Below are 18850 nucleotides of genomic sequence, written 5' to 3'. Positions count from 1 at the left end.
AAACAACATAGTTTATTCACTTCCAGAAAAGGGCTAAGTAATCAAGCACAGAGAAGAGAATTAAGACATCATATTCTGGCGTTCAGTTAACTAATGAGAACAGTTATTGATTCTTTAATTCTCTATGTTTTCCCTTTTTATAGGCAAACGAAGATTTAATATTAAATTGTGGAAGACATTCACTGATTGTTTTAACTGTCTGCCTATAGCTGCTATTGTTGATGAGAAAATCTTCTGTTGTCATGGAGGTAGAGTAATAAATTTGCTATTTAGAAGAGAACTGTAATCCTCGCAGTGCTGTGGGAAAGCTGAGTGTGGCAGGAGGTGAACAGCAGCTAGACGCCAGCTCGCCATAGCAGATGTCAGGCCAGGCAGGGCCCCGGCCGGCGCCTTGGAACACCGTCTCAGAATAGTAAATTCAACACTGGTCCTTATAAAAGTGTTAACGTAAGAGTGGCCCATACAGACGGGCGGTGGTGGCGGATGCCTTAAATCCCAGCACTTGGGAGGCAGAGGCAGGCAGATTTCTGAGTTTGAGGACAGCCTGGTCTACAGAGTGAGTTTCAGGACAGCCAGGGCTACACAGAGAAACCCTGTCTTGGAAAAAAATTTTTAAAAATTAAAAAAAAAAAAAAAAAAACAACAAAAAAAAGAATGGCCCATACACACTGTGATCCCAGGATTCAGAGGCTGAGGCAGAAGATTCTCAAGGCTATCTTGGGCCATAGATTCTATCTCAAAAAGAAAAAATAACTAGACAGTGTAGGAAGTATTTTTACTTTGCTTTAGTCAAGGCTTGACCAGCTGGTCAGATAATTTCCTGTGGTATTGGGATCTAACTCATGCCTCAGATTTTAATAAAAGGTACTCAGACATCATTCAAAATGAGAGGCTAATTATGTTTCTGTCTGTAAATGCCTTTTTATCAAACTCTAAACACAACATAATTCATACAACTTCCAAGTCTTGTGCACGACGTCAACCTGTTATGAAACGAGGACATTAGAAAATGGAGATTAGAATTCAGATCAAAAAAGTTTTCAGTTCTCCAGCCTTAGCACCCAGCTTTACCTCAGTGTGTTTCGGTGCCTCTCTCAAGGAACTACATTTCTGATTAATGCTCTGGGGATCGTAAATGGCCATGACTAATTGATTGGGGAACTTTCTAAAGAACCCCAAATGAACAGTTTAGTCTACTTCAGATGAAGATTTTATGAGTTCACATACATGAGAACTCACTGGAGAACATGCAGTAAACTTTTCTATGATATTACCATACATATGCACACACATACACACGAAAATTTTTGTTTTCAAAAGTTAGGGAAGATTATGGTAAGGACTTGCTTTGAAAGCCCTGTGACCTAAATTTAATCCTTAACCAGTGATCTTGAGGCCATTGAGGTAATCTTCCTTAGAACAAGGTAGAGGCAAGTATACTTTTACTCTCAGCACCCAGGAGACAGGCAGGTGCATTTCTGAGTTCAAGGTATCCTGGCCTGTATTCCAAGGACCATGCCAGCCATGGTCTCCATAGAGAGAATCGGTCTCAACATGCACACTCAGTGCACATGCACACACACACATATGCACACATGTATACATACTTGCACACACTGTGGAACAATTTAATAGTTATTAATTATTCATGTAGGGAAGAAATATAATGAAATACAGGAAAAATGGTTTCTTGGTATCATACATGGTAGTGTCTTATGAGAACTGTTGAAGTGGAGATGCTGAAAAGATGGTGGCAAGGCCTGAGGGGTGAGCAGTTTATTCTGACAGCATGATTCACTATATTCGTTGAAATGTTGTTTTCCACAGACACTGACCATGGAGGGGTGTTGGCACAGTTGAGATGGGAATATGGCAGTTTGGAATGTGTGTATTTAGCTTCATTTCTTGTGGTGATACATGAGTTACCCTCTTGAGAAACAATATCATATTTATGTTCTACTTTAAAGATACATTCTTGTGCTTTCTTTGTTTATCCTCCTGATTAGTCGCTTAATACACATTTTTGCAGATAATGAGCATGTTAAGGTGGGATATGGGAAAGGTTCCTAGGGGACCAAGAGAGGTGTTTCCAGTGCGGTGGCCATGTAGGGACAGAAAGTGGGAAGGTTACAACCGAGTGTGTTCTCAGGGAAGGGAAGAGCAACAGGACGAAACAGTGCAGGTCCTCTATGGAGTCTCTGGAAGGACTCCTTGGTAGAAAACACAGTATAATTCTGCTAGATATCAAGTCTTTCTTTTTATAGGACTGTCACCAGACCTACAATCTATGGAGCAGATTCGGAGAATTATGAGACCCACTGACGTCCCTGATACAGGTTAGTATGTACAGAAGTTTAGTTAATGGTCTTATGCAAAATACTCATGTGCTTGGACCGAAGTATATTTAGTGAAAGTCACTTAGACACCTACCTAGAGCCAGGCGGTGGTGGCGTACGCCTTTAATACCAGCACTTAGGAGGCAGAAGCAGGTAGATTTCTTAGTTCGAGGCCAGCCTGATATACAGAGTGAGTTCCAGGACAGCCAGGGGTACACAGAGAAACCTTGTCTCGGAAAAAAAAAAAAAAAAGAAAAAAAAAAAGAAACCTACCTAGTATCATCCCTGAAAACAGTTAACAAGGGGTCAGAGCAAGAAAAGTAGTCACCTTGCCAGTCTTATTTAAAAGCATTAGTGTTCATGGCTTCATGATAAATAAGTAAAGTAATGCAATAGGCTGGCACCAGCTCAGTAGTAGTATAATGTAAGGAGCAGATAAGCTGACTATATAGGAAGCGATAGCCAGGAATGAAATAAAGGCTTCTACCTATCATACTTGAGTGTGCCACACACATATTTCCTGTATGCAGAAGTCAATAGAAGGAACTCCCCAGGAACCCAGGGAAGGTTGGACTTGTGTGGTTGCTTTAACAGACTGGTTTAGACTGGAGTGCTAGGGACAAGTGATGATCATTAAAGCAGAAGAAGGCAGGAGAGATGTGCTGTAGTGTGTGCTGTACTCTGTGCTTGCTTCTATTTCATTGTTTTGTTTTTGTTTTTGTTTTTTTTTTCTGTTTTCTAAAGGTTTGCTTTGTGACTTACTGTGGTCCGACCCAGATAAGGATGTACAAGGCTGGGGAGAAAATGATCGTGGTGTTTCTTTTACTTTTGGAGCTGATGTAGTCAGTAAATTTCTGAATCGCCATGATTTAGATTTGATTTGTCGAGCTCATCAGGTATACAGTATAAGATATTTTGTTGTTACTTTCACACATTTTCATTTGTTTGTTGGTTGGTTGGTTGGTTGGTTGGTTGGTTGGTAGGTAGGTAGGTAGGTAGGTAGGTAATTTACCCTGATGTCTTTTAGTTACTGTGACACTTGACCAAGGCAACTTATAAAAGAAAGAATTTAATTTTGAGCTCACAGATTCAGAGTCTGTGACCATCTGGCGTGGAGGGTGGTGGCAGGCATGTAGGCATGACTCTGGAGCAGTAGCTGAGAGCCTCATCTGAGGCCACTGCCACAAGGCAGAGAGAACTGAGAGAATGGCTTCAGCTTTTGAAACCTTAAAATCCCCAGGAACGCCTAATACTTCCCAACAGTTCCACCTTCTGAGGACCAAGCATTCAAATATTCAAATACTGATATTTAGAGAGGCAGTGGGGGAGGGGCTAGAGAGTTGGCTCAGTGATTTAATACAGCTGGCTTTTCTTCCAGAGGACCCAGGTTTGATTCAAAGTATTCATGTGTCAGCTCAAGACTGAAACTCCAGTCCCAGGAGATCAGACACCTTCTAGCCTCCAGTGGCATCAGGCATGCAAGCCATGCACAGATACACTTGCAGCAAAACACCATACACATAAAATAATGAACTATATTGTGGCACACGCCTGTGATTCCAGCACTTGGGAGGCAGAGGCAGGTGGATTTCTGCATTTGAGGCCAGCCTGGTCTACAGAGCAAGTTCCAGGACAGCCAGGGCTACACAGAGAAACCCTGTCTCAAAAAACCAAAATAGTAGTAGTAGTAGTAATTAACTACAAACTTAAAAGGTAATGATTTATATGTGAAGAACAGAGATGAGGAGGCCAGACTATAGATCTCACAAGTCAGTGGCCCAGGCAGTATTAGCTAAGCCAACTCACTCTGTGTGATTGTTTTAAAAGAGAACATTCTGTAGTACAGTGAGCTAATTGCCGCCCTAACAGTGCTCTGCTGAAGTTTCCAGAGATGATCTGTTCTCTGTGTGGTCTCTGTTGTAATACAGCAATACTCTGATGCTACCCAAATGTGACAGTATTGCTTTTTAACTAAAATAAATTGTGAGAATTTTTCTGAAACAGTTGTGGAATGCAATTATAAACTGATTAATAATACAGTTAATTATTTTAGCTTTTAAAAGATCATTGAGGGCTGGAGAGATGACTCCGTGGTTAAGAACACTGACTGCTCTTCTGTAGGTCCTGAGTTCAGATCCCAACAACCACATGGTGGATCACTATCATCCGTAATGAGATCTGACGCCCTCTTTTGGTGTGTCTGAAGCAAGCAAAGGTCCTGAATTCAATTCCCAGCAACCACATGATGGCTCACAACCACCTGTACAGCTACAGTATACTCATAATATGTAAAATTAAATAAATCTTAAAAATAAAAAACATTGATACTACCTATAAACCATAATTGGTTTATAATACATTGGTTGAAAATAGTTTTGACCTCTTTGGTTTTTAAAGTATGTATTATATTTTGTATGTGTGAATGCTTTGCTTTGGTGTATGTGCAGGTACCATAGGCACGCCTGGTGCCTACAGAGGTCAGATGAGCATGTCACATCCCTGGAACCTAGAGTTTCAGGTGCTCGTGAAACCATGTGAATGTGTGAGAACTGAATTCAAGTCCTTCTGAAAGAGCTACATGTGCTCTTAACCACCGAGCTCCGTTGGCCCCTTTTCTTTGTTGGTTTGGGTTTGTAGGTTAAAAAAAGTTACATGTGTATATGTGGATTGTGTGCAAATGGAAGATTCATTTTTTTTTAGTGTTCTTACCATATTAGGAATAAGGTCAGTGTTTTTGTTGTTGTCTGGCCTTCGCTTCATTAACCTGTATTAGCGCATGTGGTTTAAATGACCCACTAATAAGTGGTTTTTTGGTTACTTCCTTTGACAGGTGGTGGAAGATGGATATGAATTTTTTGCTAAACGACAATTGGTAACTTTATTTTCTGCCCCAAATTACTGTGGCGAGTTTGACAACGCTGGTGGTATGATGAGTGTGGATGAAACTCTGATGTGTTCATTCCAGGTAAGACAGGAAATGCAAATGGATGGATGGATGGATGGATGGATGGATGGATGGATGGATGGATGTCTGTCTTTCCCTTCCCCTCTTTTTCTTTGAGACAGGATCTTCCAATATAGCCTGGGCTGACCTTGAACTTGCACTTGGAGTCTTCCTGCCTCTCCCTCATGAGTATCAGGATGATGGGCATGTATGGCCCTTCTGGCTTGGTAGTTTTCTAACAATTTAGACATTCATTACCCCTGTTGTCAAGAGTAATTTTTAAATAATCCCTCTGAGCAGAGTATGTTGAAAATGAGTTTAATTCATAATTTATTACCATTCAGGGCTAGAGATACAGTTCAATGATGAAATACTTTATCACATGTAAGACCTTTTGTTCAATATCCAATACAGCAATGGAGGGGACACCCACTCCATCCCCTCAGGAAAAACAAACAGACAAAAGTGATTACCATCCAGACTCCACTAGAATATTTTTATTTGCTCGTGAGCTTTCTAGCTTTGGGGCTGTATATCTGAATAGTTTGAGAAAACTTTAGTTGCACCATTCTTGTTTCAGATGGTTAAACTGTTGATCCTTCTGTTATATACTGGATAGAGTATAATTACTAAAGGAGTATGAACGGCAAGTGGGAAGGTGGCTCGTGAGAATAGTGTTTGCCATAGAAGGATGCAGACTTTAGTTTGGATCTCCAGGACCCATGAAGCAGTGGCAAGTGCCTGTAATGTCAGGGTAATGAGGTGGAGACAGGAGGATGCCAGGTATTTGCTTGCTGGCTAGCCACCGTAACCCATTAATTGACTCCAGGTTCATGGAAGCAACTGAGGAAGACACCCAGCTTTGGCTGACCTTTCTGTCATACACAGGTACCCTCCTACACAGAAAAGAATGAATGCAGCAGATAAATTAGGTTTTTGTTTCCATTTGCAAGATTAGTGTATGAGCTAGGCTTTGGAGAAGAAAGATGAAAATAAAATAAGATAGTGTATTTACCTAAGAAGGGGATTTCCAGTCATCTTAAGTGCACTTACAGAAACATGCACATTTCAAAGGATTTGCTCTCATTGGTTGTGCTTGGTTGTGCTGCTTGTGCAAACTGTTCTTTCTTACTGACTGAGAAACTGCTGCAACATGCACACATTGGGATTGCATTCAGAACTCTCATTACCAACATCTGAGAATTCATACATTCCTTGTATAAAATGGTGCAGTATTTACATATAACCCATACATAGCCTTCCTTTCCATACGGTTTAAATGATCTCTAAATTGTTTACAATTCTTGGTACAGTGTATATGCTGTTTATATTAGAATCATGTTGTTGGCCTGGTGGTAGTAATGCATTTTATTTAATCCTAGCACTTGGGAGGCAGAGGCAGGCAGATCTTTATGAATTCAAGGTCAGCCAGGTCTACTTAGTGAGTTCCAGGACGGCCATGGCTATATAGAGAAACCCTGAGGGAAAAAAAAAAAAACAACAAAAAATCAAAACCAAAAAATTTATGTTTAGAGAAGGCCGGAAATGTCCATACATGTTCAATCCATAAGCTTCTTTTCCTGAATAATTTCACTAATATATAGTACAGTCCAACAGCCAAACTAATAGGTTGCAGACTACTAGTGTGTACAACTGTCAGCAAGTTTTCTGTAGCTCTTTCCCCTTGTTTAAAGCACATCCATCAACTACAGTTGAATTTCAAACGTTGGTGTCTTCATTGTGTAGTAAGGGTGCTAATCAGGTCTTGTTCTTCAGCAGTTTTCATAGAGCAGTTGGATTAATGTATTTCTTTTTTACTAGGACACTCTAGTATGTAGCTTAGTATTAAGAAATACTCTACAGGGACTAAAGAGATGGCTTAGCAACTAAAACCACTAGCTGCTCTTCATTTAAGCAGACCAATGTTCAATATCCAGCACCTACATGGCAGCTAACAATTGTAACTCCAGTTCCCCGGGATCCAACACCCTCACACAGACATAACACCAATGCACATAAAATTAAAAATAAATTATTTTTTAAAAACTATATAAATTTTTCCATACTTTTTATTTCTAACAAATAAAACTCTATATGCCTACTATAATGAGTGTAATAAAAGCAACAACTGTTTATGCTTGATGTGGTTGCATATATCTTTAATTCCAGCTCTCGGGAAACAGAGACAGGCAGTTATCTTTGAGTTCAAGACTAACCTGGACTACATAGCAAGTTTGAATCCAACAAGATGACATAGTCAGACCCTGTCTGAGAAACAAAATGGTGCAAGGGCATGGTGGAACAGTTTAAAATTTAATACTAATAATGGGAATGCAGATTACTGCAGCTGCCTTGAAACAGAGTTTGGCAGTTAATTAGAGGGGGTTAAACATTGTGTCATTAGATGATTGAGCACAATTAGATCCACACAAAATCTTTTATAGCATTATTTATAATAGCTAAAAGTAGAAACAACCCCAGAGCCCAGCTATAGAATTGACAGATAAAATGTTCTGTCCATCCATACAATAGAACATTTTAGCAATAAAAACTGCTAACAGATCTTGACAGCACAACGTGGTAGAGGTTTAAAATCTTAAGTGGAAGAACCTATTTGCAGAGATCATGTTATTTGCTATCAGTATTGATGATGCTAATAATTGACATCAGTTATATAAAATAATATAGACTAGGCAAGTCTGTAAGGACATAAGGTGAGTGATTGCTAACACCTATGAGGAAGGAGATACTAAATAAGTAAATAAAAATACTAAAAACTTGTATACTTTAAATGATTAAACCTGATGATATGGAGTGGGCCATATTGATAGATGCCTTTGATCCCAGCAGTCGGGAGCAGAGGCAAACAGATCTCTGAGTTCAAAGCTAGCGTGGTTAACAGTGAAGTTTAGGACAGCCAACTACACAGAGGAACCTTGTTTTGGGTGGGGGTGAGAGGGGAGACTTTTTCCTATGAAAAATACCATAAAAACCTCAAAATAAGATTTGCCTGTATATGAAAGATACAGTGGCTTATGCCTGTAATCTCAACACTCAAAATGGTGAGGCAGAAGGATTGCCACAGATTTGAGGTTGGCCTGACTACACCAATAGTGTGTCTTAGAAAGCCAGGGGGAAAGGTCAAAATTAAGATGAGAACCTAGGGTTTTTTACCCAGACCAGTATTTTTTCCTCTCTAATAAGGTGAACTAGTAGAGAATTTTTTTAAACATAATTTTAAGGGCTCAGCGGTTACTGAGGCTATATTTCTAAAATCTCAAGCAAATGTTAAGCAAATGTTCTACCTTGGGGGAGGGCGACGCTGGAGACCAGATCCAGGCACTTCCTGTTGAGCCCTCAGGAGCTACTGCTCTGCCAATTTACACTTCAGTCTAAGAAATGCTTGTGCAGAGTTGCTGAGCTATTTCTAGTTTCACTGGACAATTGATGGCATTTATTGAAAGAATAATATTGTTAATAAATTATTTATTTCAAGATATTGAAACCATCTGAAAAGAAAGCTAAGTACCAGTATGGAGGGCTGAATTCTGGACGACCTGTCACTCCACCTCGAACAGCTAATCCACCGAAGAAAAGGTGAAGACAGGAATTCTGGAAAGAGAAACCATCAGATTTATTAAGGACATACTTCATAATATATAAGTGTGCACTGTAAAACCATCCAGCCATTCGACACCCTTTATGATGTCACACCTTTAACTTAAGGAGACGGGTAAAGGTTCTTAAATTTTTTTCTAATAGAAAGATGTGCTACACTGTATTGTAATAAGTATACTCTGTTATAATATTCAACAAAGTTAAATCCAAATTCAAAAGTATCCATTAAAGTTCTATCTTCTCTATCACAGTTTTTAAAGTTGAAAAGCATCCCAGTTAAACTAGCTCTGTTAGTTACCCAGATGAGAGCATGAAGACCATCTGTGTAATGTGGTTTCAGTGTCGCTTGGTTGTTTCATTATTTTGGGCTTGTTTTGTTTTGTTTTGTTTTTGCTAGAATAATGGCACTACTTTTCCTGTTTTTCCCTAAACATTTTAAAAAGTGAAAATGGGAAGAGCTTTAAAGACATTCACCAACTATTCTTTTCCTTCACTATCTACTTAACTAACTGTTGGATCTTACTAAGAAAACTTAGGCCTCATTTTAATGAAAAAGAACTTTAGAGGTCGATAGGTTTTAAAAATACACAAACTATCTGATCCAATGATTTTAATCAAACAGTTTGACTGGGCAAACTTTACAGCTGATAATGATATTTCGCTTTTTACAAAATTGCCACTGATTTGGATTTGTGCACTCTAATCTTTAATTTATTGATGCTCTATTGTGCAGTAGCATTTCATTTAAGATAAGGCTCATATAGTATTATCCAAAACTAGTTGGTAATGTGATTATGTGGTACCTTGGCTTTAGGTTTTAATTCGCACGAAACACCTTTTGGCATGCTTAACTTTCTGGTATTACCCTCACCTGCATCGGTTTTGTTTTGGGGGGTTTTTGGTTGTTTGTTTGTTTGTTTTTAGATCCACAGAACATGAGAATCCTTTTTGACAAGCCTTGGAAAGCTGGCTCTCTTCTTCCCCTCTATGTGAAGGATGTATTTAAATGAACGCTGATCAGTGGGACATTTGTCAGCTCTGAGTACTGGGTGCTTCACTGTCTAATAATTGCCATGTGAATGTTGTTTTTGACTGTAAGGCTATGTCACTAAAGATTTTTACTCTGCGTTTTCATAATCAAAGGTCATGATGTGTATAGACATGCTTTGTAGTGAAGTATAGTAGCAATAATTTCTGTACATGATCAAGAGTTTATTGCAGCATTTCTTTCCCGTAATCTTTTTTTAAGGGTTAGCATTAACAAATGTCAAGGAGTAGCAAAGTCAACAACAATGTCAGAAGGAGGAATTGAGAACTCACACAGATTTGTGATTCTTTGGATGTGACACTTACTGGATGTGATTCTAAAGTCTTTTATTGAACATTGTCAAATTTGTAAGCTTCATAGGGATGGACATAATGTTTATATAATGCCCTTCTTATGTGCTATACCATGGATGTGAAACCTTATATTGTCTTTGAAAATGTTAAATTCAGAACTCTGTTAACATTTTATGGATTGGCACATTATATTACTGCAAGAAACATTTGATTTTCAGCACAGTGCAAAAGTTCTTTAAAATGCGTATGTCATTTTTTTCTAATTCCATTTTGTTTAAGGCACATTTTAAATGTAGTTTTCTCATTTAGTAAAAGTTGTCTAATTGATACAAAGTCTGAGTGATTATTCTGTGTTTTGTTTTACAGCGAGACATGTAAGCACAAGTTGACATAGACTGAAGCATGGACAGTCCCTGAGCTGTAGCCATGTTCCATTAGGTCACACATGCTTTTTATTGAATGCTATTTGATAACTTTCGTACTGGAGTATAAATCAAACAATTGCTAATAGGATTTTAGATGTTATCAATGAGAAATCAATACTTAAGGTAGTTCAAGAAAATAAGCCTTAGTCTTAATATTAATCTACACTAATCTTTATCTTAAACTGTTTTTTTATAAATGCTCATTCAAATTAAAACTAAGAGGGGAGTAAACAAATTAGTATTTGTTAAAAGATAGACATTTACCATGTTGAAAAATTATTCAGATCTCTTAAAACTACAGCTTCTCATACAAGTACTTAGTGCTCCTAAGAATGATAACATATTATTAATTATACCAATTTACTGACAAAGTCACAAAGACAAACAGTAAAGTACAGGCTGCCTTTACCCTCATGATTGGTGAGGCAGACAGGTGGGTCTGTGACTTGAAGCCTAGACTACAAGTTACAGCATCTGTTTACTAGATGAAAAAGCACAAGCAATTGCAGAGGGTTTGGGTTCAATTCCCAGCACTCCCAAGGCTGTCTGTAGGGCCAAGCCAAGGGATCTGCTGTTTATGACCTCTGTGGGCACCAGGCACACACATGGTGGGTGCATGGACATACATGTAGAAAACCCTCATATACATAAAAAAATAAAGGATTTTTTAATTGAGTGTTGAGCAAATTATGTTTTTTGATTGGAGTGATTATCACTGTTTTTGTTGTTGTTTGTTTAGAGACAGTCGAGTCCAGGTTGGCTTCTATCTTTAGCCACTCTTCCATGAGTTCTGACACTGTAGGTGTGATTCATGCTGGGTTAAAGCAGCCATGTTAGTTTATAACCCTCTGATAACTGGCAGCTTCTACGAATGCTGCAGAACCTATCTGTGATTGACCACATGAACCTATTTACATACCAAATAAAGCTGCTTGCTGATTTGCAAAGTTTTGTTTTTTGACTTTTAAGATTTACTCATTTATTTAATGTATATGAGTGTTTTTGCCTGCGTGTATGTATATGTACCATGGGTACCTGGTAGCTGTAGAAATCAAAAGAAGGTGTTGGGTCTCCTGGAATGGGGTTATGGTTGTGAGCCATCATGGGTGTTGAATGCAGCCTGGATCCTCTGCAAGAGCAACAAGGGCTCTTAACCTCCAGCCCATGCTTAAAAACAGTCCGCCAGGCAGAGGTGGCGCACGCCTGTAATCTCAGCACTTGGGAAGCAGAGGCAGGCGGATTTCTGAGTTCGAGGACAGCCAGGGCTACAGGGAGAAACCATCTCTCAAAAAAATCAAATCCAAAAAACAAAAGGGGGGGGGGGGACAAACAATCTTACTGTAAGGTGTAGTGACACACACCTATAATCTCAACATTCAAAAGTTGGAGGTAGGATTACCATTTGAGCACAACCTGACAAGATACTACCTCAAAAATATTAGTAACAAATAAAAATGTTCCTCATTGGCCAGGCGATGGTGGTGCACACCTTTAATCCCAGCACATGGGAGGCAGAGGCAGGCGGATTTCTGAGTTCAAGGCCAGCCTGGTCTACAAAGTGAGTTCAGGACAGCCAGGGCCACACAGAGAAACCCTGTCTCGAAAAACTAAAAAACAAAACAAACAAAAAAAAATCTTCCTCATCTTAGCCAATTGTAATGGCATCTGCAGTCCAGTTCTTAGAAGTTGGAAGCAGGAGGATCAGGAATTCCAAGGCCAGTCTGAGCTACAAGAGACCTTGTCTTAACCACACATGGCAGCAGGGAGGCTGGGTATAAGTGTTCAACCCTAAACCCATCTAGGACCCAACCCCCACGCTTCAGTCTCAGAGCATGGGTGAGGGGGTGAGGGTGGAAGACTGGGAAAGGGTGCCATTGAGCACTGTTGGTGTGGTATAGCATGGCAGTATACATGAAACATGGCTCGCTGCAGAGAATCGAGCCTGTCAACATACAGCCTGCATGGTTGATGGGCTCATAGAACCCTGCCCCAAGCTGAGGATCTTTTGGCAGTTAATGGTTACTGGGGGAAAGGAAGTCATCTTCAGTGGTGTAGCCGGTGCTGGGTTGTGCCACACCCATGTTCATGCATGTAACCTTAAAGTCAGTGGGGTCAGAACAAGTCAAGATGGGGTGTGGGAAGAAGGGGGCCAGAAGGAGAAGGTAATGGGATGAAAAGTATCATGGTAAATGTGCTCAAAATTGTCAACAAATAGTTTTGAATCTACTCTCCTAGCATTAGAGCCCTGAACCTACTAACAGACCTGTTGACCCCACTGAAGCAAATTCACCCAGTCACTGGAGACCTAGGTTGCAATCCTACCACACTGTTATTGTCTGATTTGTTAGGAGACTAGACTTTTAACTTTTGAATTCCCCAAACTGAGTGAATTGTAAATTCTGACTTGGAGCCTTGTGTGTGTTGAGTTGTTCCTTTAAGACTATGTCAAGCTTGATCTGAAAACCTTTGGGGGGTTGGGGGGTGGAGAGATGGCTCAGTATTGAAGAGTATTGATTTTTCTTCCAGAGAACCTGAGTTCAATTCCCAGTAACCACATGGTGGCTTACAACAATCTGTAATGGGATTGGATGCACTCTTCTGGTGTGTCTGAAGACAGCAACAGTACTCACATACATAAAATAAATAAAACAACAACAACAAAGAACGTTTAGGTGATTTAGACAAGCTCCAGGACACAGATTCATGGTTTTATTACTGATGTATTTCCTAGAGTGATGCTTGGTACTTCAGACATGCAAGTATCTAATGAATCACAGATTTTAAAAATGATTGCTCCTTTACTGTTGGCACTTTGACCTTATGGAGAAATTTATAACACAATTCCAATTTCCCTTTATTCATGTGTCCTAAAACAAGAATTGTCTCTGAGGAATTTGAGTATGTACCCCCAAAATAACTGGTTCATTGTGAAAACTGTAGTCCTAATAGTTAAATATAAGAAGAAATAGAATAGTTGGTTTGTTGAAGGAAGCTGACACCTTTTAGAAAGGAGGTTTATTAGGAGAAAAGTCCTTGAGATCATGATCTTGTCTAAGGAGCAATAGAGAACATTAGAAAGAGGGTCCAGTGGTGGTCACTGTTTTAATCCCTGCACTCAGGAGGCAGAGAGAAGCAATCTCTGAGTTCATTGCAGTCAACCTGGTCTACAGAGCCAAGGATTACATAAAATAAAACAGAAACAACCAAACCTTGTCTGAGAGGGGAGGGGGAGAAAGGGATATAATATATTAAAAATTACATAGGGGCCTTAAAGGGAAAGAGATTTTCCTTTAGATCCTGAGGGGAGTTTAGGATGAGTGAAGAGCAGAAGAGAAGTCATCATGAGAACGGTTGGCAGGGTTGTGGGGAAGAGAGAGAAGGACTTCCAGAAAAGTCCAATTTTCCCCAGGCAAAGGGGATACCCCCTTTATACATGCTTTCACGGGGTGACAGGAAGTTTCATACCATGCAATTTTTATCAAGGTAGCCTATGTGACAGTGCACAGATAGTAGCCAAGTTAATGCTCGCACCATAAGTTAGCTGTTAGCCACTGCACAGCTCTCCCTGAAAGCCACAGTGCAGGTGTGGCCTGAGAACTTCTGGCTATGGGGTGTACATGATCCCAGTCTTAAAGGGCAGGTTTATGTACAGGCACTAAGAAGTCCAAGTGCTCAGTTAAGATTTTGCAGCTAGCTCATTATCAGCAAGGTGGGAAATTTACATATTCAAAGTCAAACATCCCCAGATACTTTGTCTTGATTTCTGCAGTCTTCCTTATCTTACAGACCGGCTAGTGAGCCACTGCACATTTTTGAGAAACTGGCATACTTACATAATGGTGCATTTTTACACATACATCTACTCAGTATGAACATTTTAAACAAGACTTGAAAGCAGAAAAGATTTTTGCCTCATTTGCAAAACAAGGATTGTGTCATGGGTTCAAGAAAATATGGAGAACACCAACAAAAATATTTTCAGTAAGGAACAAAGTGGCTGGGCAATGGTGGTGCACTCTGGGTAGATTCCTGAGTTTGAGGCCAACCTGGTCTACAGAGTGAGTTCCAGGACGGCCAGGGCTACACAGAGAAACCCTGTCTTGAGAAACCAACCCCCACACAATAAAAAAAGGAAAAAAATGGTACTGTGGAAGAAACTGTTAGAAAAGCAGATTTTATTTTTGTATTAAATGACCAGGCTGAAAACTTGGTTTCAGTTTTTAAAATACACAAAAAAGAATTTTGCACAGCCTGTGTCTCCCAGTAACAGGGCTGAGGAAGAGATGGGTATCCATGAATGTGGTTGCTATCCTTGGCTCATAAGGCTGCCAAACCAAAAGAAAAAAAGAAAAAAAGGAATGCACAAAAAGTCACCTCCTCACCTGTAGGAACTACAGCTGGTGAAGGAAGAGGAATATGCAGAATCTAAACAGTATTGGTAATCTGTTCCTTGGATATAAATTTGGAATGTGGGCTGGAGATGACTCAGTGGGTAAAGAGCACTTAACTGCTCTTGCAGACAACCCAAGTTTGGTCCCCAGAGCAGCTCACAGCCACCCGTTACTCCAGTTCCCGGGCTGTCATGCCCTCTTCTGACCTCTAATGGCACCTGCACGTGGGTGTTGTACTTAGACACACATATACACACACACACACACACACATCTTTAGAATTGAAATGTTTGATGGGTGATGCCTATTTACATCTTTGTAATTGTTTCAGTCTACATGGTTATATATGTTCTTTGTATATATTTTTGAAATATATGATTTCCTTCATGTAAAATTGTATATGAATACAAAAGTAGCTTTATTTTAAAAACCTAATTACCTAAATGAGGACTGCCGAAAATGCTGTAAGGACTCAAAAGTTGCACAGCAGTCTGTTTCCAGCTCTGCAGGCAGAATGTGAGGTCTGAGGGTGAGACAAGGCTACATAAAGCACCATGCTGGACTTCAAAAGACAACACTATGTGGCCCTCTTTCGACTCCTGCACATAGCAAGCAAGTCAGGCTCACTGGCTTAGGCTGGGCCTTGCAGCACTGACATCAGGAGGAAAGTTAAATGGTGGAGAGAGCGTATCATAAGCTAGGTTTGATTTTTTAAAATACTATGTTTTTACTTATTTTTTTAAAGATTTCTTTATTTCACATAACTACACTGTTGCTGTCTTCAGACACACCAGAGGAGGGCATCGGATCCCCATTACAGATGGTTGTGAGCCACCATGTGGTTGCTGGGAACTGAACTCAGGACCTCTGGAAGAGCAGTCAGTGCTACTATCTGCTGAGCTGTCTCTCCAACCCCTAGGTTTAATTTTTCCAAACTGGAAATGTTTCAGACATACTTAAGAAAACAAAAATATAGAGGCTGGAGGATATCTTGGTGGTTAAGAGCATGGACTGCTCTTCCAGAGGTCCTGAGTTCAATTCCAGCAACCACATGATGCTCCCAACCATCTATAATGGGTATCCGATGCCCTCTTCTGGTGTGTGTGAAGACAGAATAGTCATATACATAAAATATTTTTTAAAGGAAAACAAAGTATAATGTTTAGTCTGAAAAGTTGTGATTATGGATGCATTATTTAAGTACAATGAGAACAAGCTGCTTTTATTTCAGACAGTGCAAGAAATAGACACTTTTATATAGCAAGGTTATAGGCAGTTGTGAAATTCTCAGAAGGTGAATACCAAAGGCATGGCTCAGAAATTGAAGGAAAGGGAGGATAAGAAGAGGGAAGAGATCAGGGAGGTGGTGGCTCACACCTTTAGTCCCACTACTCAGGAGGCAGAGGCAGGCAACACTCTGAATTCAGAGTTCAAGGCCAGTCTGGTCTACATTTCCAGAACAACTAAATCTACACAGTGAAATGCTGTCTCAAAAAACTAGAGATAACTTACTTTCATATATGTGTACTACCTGTGTGTGCCCACAGAGTCAAGAAGAGGGTGTTGGATTCTCTGGGACTGGAATTACCAAGAGTTATGAACTGCTATATATGTGCTCGGTATTGAACCTGGATCCTCTGGAAGAGCAGCTGTTGTGCCCAAATTAGGAAAACCCCAAGCAACCGCCAGGAACCACAACTCCAGTGCAAGCACATGAGTCTTTTTATCAAGCTGGAGCTTGGGTCACAAACCTCCCTGATGCAGTAGGATAGGAGAACGACCCTGAGGTCTAGGGGGTTATAAAGGAAAAATCCTCAAGCGAGGGTTACCAAGCCTTGATGTTACAGGAGAGGGTAAAGAAATGTTGGCCTTTAAGCTATTTGATTTACAGCACCTGTTAAACCACAAGGCGGGAGCATACATCCTAAGGGAGGGCTTTGACCTGGGAAAGACGGGTTTCCTTAGCCCACTCTGTTACCAGCCAGCTGCAGCTGTCTAGTTTGCAACTGCCAGGAACATTCTGTGATTTTTCTCAGACCTCAAGGGTAGGAGCCATGCCTCTCTAAGGGCAAGTTAACCTAGAATGGAGTCTTAAAAGCAAAATGGAATTTATTCTGCTACCTCAGTCCCTTCACACCCACCGCCGTCTCTCAAGCCTCCAGAGGCTTGCTTTAAATACTGAGTCATATCGAAGTCTCAGATGTGAGAGAGACAAAAGAGAAACAATGCTTTCTGTGTATCTGTCCACTACTAATTAACCCACATTATATGAGATTTGTTCCAGGATGACACATTTGTGTTTATACTAAGACATACTAAGGTCACATCAGCCGCCTACAATTATACCGCCAGTAAAAAAAAAAAAAAAAAAAAAAAAAAAAAAAAGTAATACTAACTTCAAACCTGAACTCAAATTCTCTAGTGCATTCACATTGTACACAAAAATAGCTTTAAAACAGGAGTGAGAACATTCTTGAAGGCCTCACTGGTTGTAACCTTTTAAGCCAAAATATTAGCACTGTTACTTTCTCAATACCTTTATTTTATCAAATTGACCTTGATACAAAAATACAATAAAATACAAATTTGATTATAATTATTTAAGGACCACCGTCAGTCATGGTGGCACGCCTGAGAGAAGTTACTTCAGTTATTGTCTACTATGTATGGATGGAGTGGAGGCGGGCCTTGGATACACAAAATCCTGTGTGTGTGTGTGTGTGTGTGTGTGTGTGTACTTTACCTCTCAAGGATAGGGCTCATTCTGTCTTGTATTCTAGTTATTTCTGTATCTGTTCTCAACTATTTTGCAACATAGCGATGTTTGTGTGCTGGACATTCATTGCTCAGTAAATCACACTTTATACGAATGGTTGGAAATTAGTGATCACAAGGATGCCTGACACCTGGGGTCTGGGGGTGAAGGGAGGACAGCAGGGAAGGATCCTCAGGAAAAGCCAGATGAATAAAGCGTGGAGCAGCCACCCAAAGAGGTTCTTGACACATTTATTCACATAAGGGCCATGGATAAAACAAAAACAAACAAAACCTCAAAAGCCTCTCTCCCCCACGAAAAATTAGTTCTCAAAGTACCCCTTGTAAAAGTGGTTTTTAGTGTAATTATAATATGCGTTTGATGATCAGAGTAACTGACTGAGGAACTAATTGCTAGGAAGTACCGCAAACAGGCAAGGCTGAATCTCTCTTAAATGCTATAATTACAGTAACAGAAACCATAGAAGCAGCATTAACCATCAGTGATTTAAATATGGAGTATGCAGTCAGTAAGACATGAAAGACTAACAGCATGGAGAAAGGATGCGGTATGTCAACGGGCGCGGGGTAGGGGGGTGCGGAGGGAGCAGATTCTGGGGCTGGAGAGATGGCTCAGTGGTTTAAGAGCACTGACTGCTCTTCCAGTAGTTCCTGAGTTCAATTCCCAGCAACCACATGGTGGCTCACCACCATCTGTAATTCTATCAGATGCCCTCTTCTTGTGTGTCTGAGACAGCTGCGGTGTACTCACATACATAAAATAAAATCTTTAAAATTAAATAAAAAAGGGGGGGATTCTGTATTAGAGAAATGGGGCTGGCAAGCATATGATTAAGCACCAGCTATATCCTAGGCGTTTCAGGAAGGCATGGGGATGACAAAAGGAGCATTTAGGGCTGTGAATGGGGGAGTGTTGCCCTTTGCTCACGGTCACTTTATTCACACCTTTTGGGCTAGCGTGGGTGAGCTCTTCCTCCTTTTACACACTTGTGCACAAGAGAAGCAGCGTTCTCTCAGAAG

The 18850-nt window shown here is 40.2% G+C and overlaps 1 protein-coding gene across 2 annotated transcripts in view; it reads left to right on the top strand.

Moving 5' to 3' along the window:
* The window catches only part of Ppp1cb (protein phosphatase 1 catalytic subunit beta), a 32860-nt gene extending 21249 nt beyond the window's left edge, over positions 1-11611 (top strand). For both annotated transcript variants that reach the window (XM_052186330.1, XM_052186331.1), the window contains exons 5-9: positions 144-248; positions 2265-2336; positions 3081-3232; positions 5167-5301; positions 8777-11611. In XM_052186330.1, the coding sequence (XP_052042290.1) occupies positions 144-248; positions 2265-2336; positions 3081-3232; positions 5167-5301; positions 8777-8881 (569 nt within the window). In that variant the 3' untranslated portion in view covers positions 8882-11611. The remainder of the gene's footprint in view (positions 1-143; positions 249-2264; positions 2337-3080; positions 3233-5166; positions 5302-8776) is intronic.
* Positions 11612-18850: the final 7239 nt, after the last annotated feature.

Source organism: Apodemus sylvaticus, chromosome 6, assembly GCF_947179515.1.
Source record: "Apodemus sylvaticus chromosome 6, mApoSyl1.1, whole genome shotgun sequence".
Taxonomy (NCBI): Eukaryota; Metazoa; Chordata; class Mammalia; order Rodentia; family Muridae; genus Apodemus; species Apodemus sylvaticus.
Note: the sequence above shows the minus strand (reverse complement) of the source record. Positions and strands in the feature narration are given on the sequence as shown.